The sequence below is a fragment of the Temnothorax curvispinosus genome, unplaced genomic scaffold (assembly GCF_003070985.1).
Source record: "Temnothorax curvispinosus isolate PA1 unplaced genomic scaffold, ASM307098v1 QBEX01015975.1, whole genome shotgun sequence".
Classification (NCBI taxonomy): Eukaryota; Metazoa; Arthropoda; class Insecta; order Hymenoptera; family Formicidae; genus Temnothorax; species Temnothorax curvispinosus.
In genome coordinates this window covers 348,561-353,634 of record NW_020225755.1, presented here as the reverse complement: position 1 = coordinate 353,634, position 5,074 = coordinate 348,561, and the positions used below count along the sequence as shown (strand labels likewise).

The 5,074-nt window shown below is 36.1% G+C and overlaps 1 protein-coding gene across 1 annotated transcript; it reads left to right on the top strand.

Annotated features, from left to right (window-relative positions):
• The first annotated feature begins 722 nt into the window (after nucleotides 1–722).
• On the top strand, nucleotides 723–2,121 carry LOC112466184 (paired mesoderm homeobox protein 2A-like). Its single transcript, XM_025034137.1, has one exon. The coding sequence runs from the start codon at nucleotides 723–725 to the stop codon at nucleotides 1,125–1,127; it is 405 nt and encodes a 134-aa protein (XP_024889905.1). The 3' UTR covers nucleotides 1,128–2,121.
• Nucleotides 2,122–5,074: the final 2,953 nt, after the last annotated feature.

Sequence of the window (5,074 nt, the reverse complement as noted above, 5' to 3'; positions counted from 1 at the left end):
TTTTTCGTATATAGAACGGAAGTTATGAAAATTTAAATACTGCACAGAAATTTTACAATAGTCCCGTATGTCGGAAATTATGAAAATTTAATTTTTGCATAAGGATTTTATCATCGTATCGGAAATCATTATTGTTACCATAATTATGCGTGATTTAAATTTGTATAAGCATTTCTACTTTTTCGTTAGACAACTAATTTTATTACAATCATTTTCGTATTAATAAATAATCTGGGATAACTGCGGACAAATTTTTCTACTATATCTGGATATCTGCCTTTCAATAATGTAAGCACGAAAATTTCTTATATACATAGATCATAAGAAATTAATTATGGCTTTAACTGCTTTAACATTAATTCGTACGACTTCGACTTTTATTTAGCACTTGTAATTAGAGATAAATATACACACGATATAAATTTTTAACAGAAGTCTTATTCATGTATCAGTAAAACTAAATTGCAACGATAATCTAGCTTCACCAAATATCATTCTCCATCGTTATATTACAATCCTATATTTGTAAGTTATAAACGAAGAAATAATATCTAAGTGGCTAAATAATATGAGTATTGAGTACAATTATATTTTGAAGAAATATGCAGAATAATAAATTCGGATTCTCTTTCTCTTATCTCTTCATAGCTTCAACAAACCATACCTACATCATCAGGGAAGAAAAAAAAGAATAAAATCTAACGCCGTCGGACCTCGTATCAATGTTGCAGGTATGGTTCCAGAACCGGCGCGCGAAGTTTCGCAAGCAGGAGAGACTGGCCCAGCAGAAGTCCACGTCGCAGAGCGGCATCGGGGCCGACAGCGGCGCGTCCAGCCCCGTGACCGGCACCGTGAAGGCGGAGGGACGCTCGCCGAGGAGTCCGGCGACGCCACCCGGCGGCTCGAACAGCGTGCTGTCGTCGAACGAGATCAAGCCGATGGCCAACCAGAGCCTGGTGAACGTGAAGCACACCGCGGACGGCACCGGCGACGGCTCGCCCAACGCCCGGGGTAGCAGCGGCGGCGGCGGCGGTGCCTGGGGCTCCTGCAGTCCCAGGCCCTTCTCGGCGGCCCTGCCGCCCTACCTGTTAGACCCGCTGCCGCTGAAAACCGCGAACCTCTACTAAACCGTCTCTCCCGTTACCGGTCCGGCGAAGAGTGTAAATACAGAGAGCCGCCCGCTCGTCGATACGGAGATGACGCGCCGTTCAGGTTCAGGAAGGCGTCCAGGTTTTTTTCGCGGGCTTCGGTTCGCCGTCGCACGCGAAATTCATCCGTATCGCGCGGTATATTTAAGGACTCCGGTAAGACGCGCCGCTCACATATTTTTGACAAAGATACATTTAGGCAAGTCGGGAGAACGGGCAGAAGGGTGTGTCAGCTTGCTCGGAGGTAGCCGTCTGTTGAGATACATTCCGAAATTTGTGTGCACACACAAGACAGTGCGTTAAATGCCAATCATTGAAAAATTAAGAGTCGAGGTGAATGTAACTTAGTGAATTTCGATTGTGGTATCATTGTGCAGAGATTTAGAAGCCAATCGGATATCGTCTCTTAAGTTTTGACAGAGAAATGATTCTTAACATCAAATATTTTTTAGCAGTATATTATAAAGCGTGTTATTCGTTCGTTCTGCATTCCTGTGATAAGTGTAAAGACATTTGAGTAACATATATATTTGAATAATATACATTTCCTTGATTTCTTTCCGATTGCTTTAATTTACACGTTGAAGTATTTGTATAGATAGAGAAGAAAAGAGAAAGAGAGAGTAGCGTACGTTACATGTAAAATATTGTTTCTGTTGGTATAAATACGCTGTATTATTTAACAAAATAATTTTAAAGAAAAGCATAACTTGGGAAACGCTGTTTTAAAAGATCACTATCCAGATTGAAATCGAGACTACTAACCAAAGTAATTGAAAAGTAATATAAATGGATTTAAACTCGTATCAGATTCACATTCCGACTGATATCGAAGAGTTTGTACAAGCGTTTGCTCTAAACGACAACTTTAATGTTCCCGAGAAATAAGAGTAAAACAGAATTATAGACTCTCTTATATTGACTCATTCAATATGTTAAAATTCTAACTAATTCTATATTTGTTAAGATTAAAACTTGAAAAAAATAATGAAATTAATCTAAACGTAATATACTTGACATTATAAAATTAGATATAAAAAACTTTTTTCTTTTAATTAGAAATTCATTCCATATCTTTTAATTTATCATTACATTCTTTTTAATATCTTTTTAATTTACCATAAATGATTTTCTTGGAAATTTAATGAATCAATAACTAATCCATTTGGAGTATTAAATAGCACTATTGTGATCATTAAATTAATGTAAGGTAATCTTGAAGTAAAAATTCAAATATATTGCATTATTTTTATTTAATCAATTCGTAATAATCATAAGGCAGGAAGATAATAAGCTTCATCCGAAACACTAATTTGATGAAAATGTTATTAGAGCATCGCTCTAACTCTCGTGGGACATTAAGTTTTCGTTTTCAGTATATGCTTTCCATTTCTATTATTTTCCGTCGACAATGCCAAGCTAGAATTAACACAAGAGGAACACAGCGTAGAATAGTATTCATAAAAGTACTATTAATCACGCGATTAACTGGCCTAAACAGATTAGTTTATCGGGATTGATTTACCTAAGTAAATTACGCTTATTATCGCGAAAAATCTCTTACGGTATTTATTATGTGTATCAAGTAGCAAAAAAACATAGACTTCCACAGTAAAGTCCTTGACGCAAATCCTTGACCGAATGTACTTTGCACTGATTTAATGCGCGATTCCAGCGACCTGTCGAATAATTAATTGATTAAATATTAAGAGCAGCGATCAATAGACAAAAAAGAGGAAGAGAGCGAAATCTTGCTTGGTGTCGAAATAAGAGTGACTCTCATACAAGAATTCATTTTGCTAAATCAAGGAAAAAGAATAATATTTCATGATAATATTATTGTGTCAATTGTTACACTGCATTTTGGAATTTTGACTGGGGATTTATATTCATCTCAACCAAAAAATATTTATATTGATCCTTTGACTGCCGATGACAAGAACTTTCGTCATTTTGGACTTTGCGTTCACTGCTGCGAAAATGCATTTTGTCGTCATAAAATATATTTTGTTACATTAGAGTTGCTATGTGATTTTATCGCCGAAGCAAAGTGAAGGTAACTATGGGTTTTTGGGAGTGCTAAACGTGATTTTTTTAGTCCGATTTGCAAAATGTTGCCTAAAAAAACTTGTGGCTGCATGTCACAAAAATATTCTTGTTATGACATATTTTGTTATATGTTTTCAAGTTTTACAATGAATTAATGACTGTAACAAGGTATATTTAGGAGGTTTTGGCTGTGCTAAACATAATTTTGAAATCGGTTATAACAAACAATTTTTTAAATCTGACTTAAAATTTGTCATCATCAGTTTCTATATAAACTTTCATTAATTTTCACGAATCTCGAGAAAAATGGTGTGGCAATCAAGGGGTTAATATTTATATTTTCCATGTGCAAAATGTCTATATTAGTCTAAAAAAAACATGGGAAACTGATAGCCAGTCCAAATCCAATTAAGATTGACACTTATTAACTATTAATTTGATATCAACTCTATATATTCTATTGTTATAAAACTTCTGTTGCAAGCCTACGACATTGCAATTTGTTAAACTTCAATTTGGTAAATATGTAAATTTAGAGTGTACAAAACTCTACGAAGAAAGTCTTATATCAAGAATCGCTGTAGCGCGCGAGACGATTGATTCGCGTTAATTCGCAGATCGACGGAATTTCTTCTTAGAAGGTCCTTAAGATAGATACTTACATACCGTCCTGTGTGTCTCGTACCAAGAAGAGCGAAGGTACCTGTCTTATCACAATATAACGATGGACAATTTCGGCAGTGGTCTGACTCGTTCGTCGCGTGTGCGCCGATAAACGAGCGCACCTTTATTCTGCGTATGTATAGTTTATCGATTACGACTGAATCTATTTTATAGTGAGATGTATAAATGTACATTAGTTAAGACGAAAGGTATGTATAGTTCACCTGAAAATATTTTTTTTCCTTTCATAAGTCTCGTCTCAGATCCGCCTTAACTTTCAGAGGTCCGTCTTAACTTTCAGAGAGCGATTGGGTGTATCTCCCTCAACTATATCAATAACAATATGCTATCACTGATAATTGTAGCTAAGCTAGAGACATATTTGAAATTGTTACACTTGTTATGATATTTTTTTGCAATTCTTAAAAAGTATGTTGTTTATACAGGATATAGTTTTATAAAGTATCAAAACGTTAATTGGTTAGAAGAAATCGATGTCCAACGTCTAACGGACAAAAAATCGCCACTAGTTATAAAAACTTTAGAAATTACAAGAAAAAAAAATCAATATTTTGCAGAGACGTAAATCGAACGTTCCTCTGAAAGTTAATGACAATAGCGTGTGCGAAAATTTCTATCGTGTCCCGAGGCAATCCATATCCCAGTTCGATAACGAATGTGATTTTTTAACGAGGCATTTTACAAAACTGCGTATTACTGGCGCGTAACGCGAGCCGCGCTTTCGCCCCGTCTCCGCGCGAAAGACGCGCATTATCGATTATACGCGACGGCGCGCGCGGCGACGAGATGGGAAAAGGCTCGTCTCCGCAAGCCAGGAAGCGTTCGTGAACTCTGAACAGCTTCGTTGCTCCCGCCATTATTGTTAAGATTAACGAATGGTAATTATCGATATGTGTGAACCGGAACTTGTACAGTTGTTGCTATAAATATATGAAATTAGTGTTTTACACCATACTCATACTCACTTCTCTCCGTTGAAATCACTCCAGCGATTCCCACAACAGTTTCGTTGGAGATCTACTTTCAAGCAACGTCACAGTCAACATTTATATTGCTATTTCAATTTATCTAATGTTAATTTAATGTTATATTTGTTCTGTTACATCTTCCTATGGTGTTTGATATTTTTTCTTATATAAATTAAAAACCGTTTTTACCTTATTCCGTTCGGGTAAAAAAGAATGTTCAGAAAA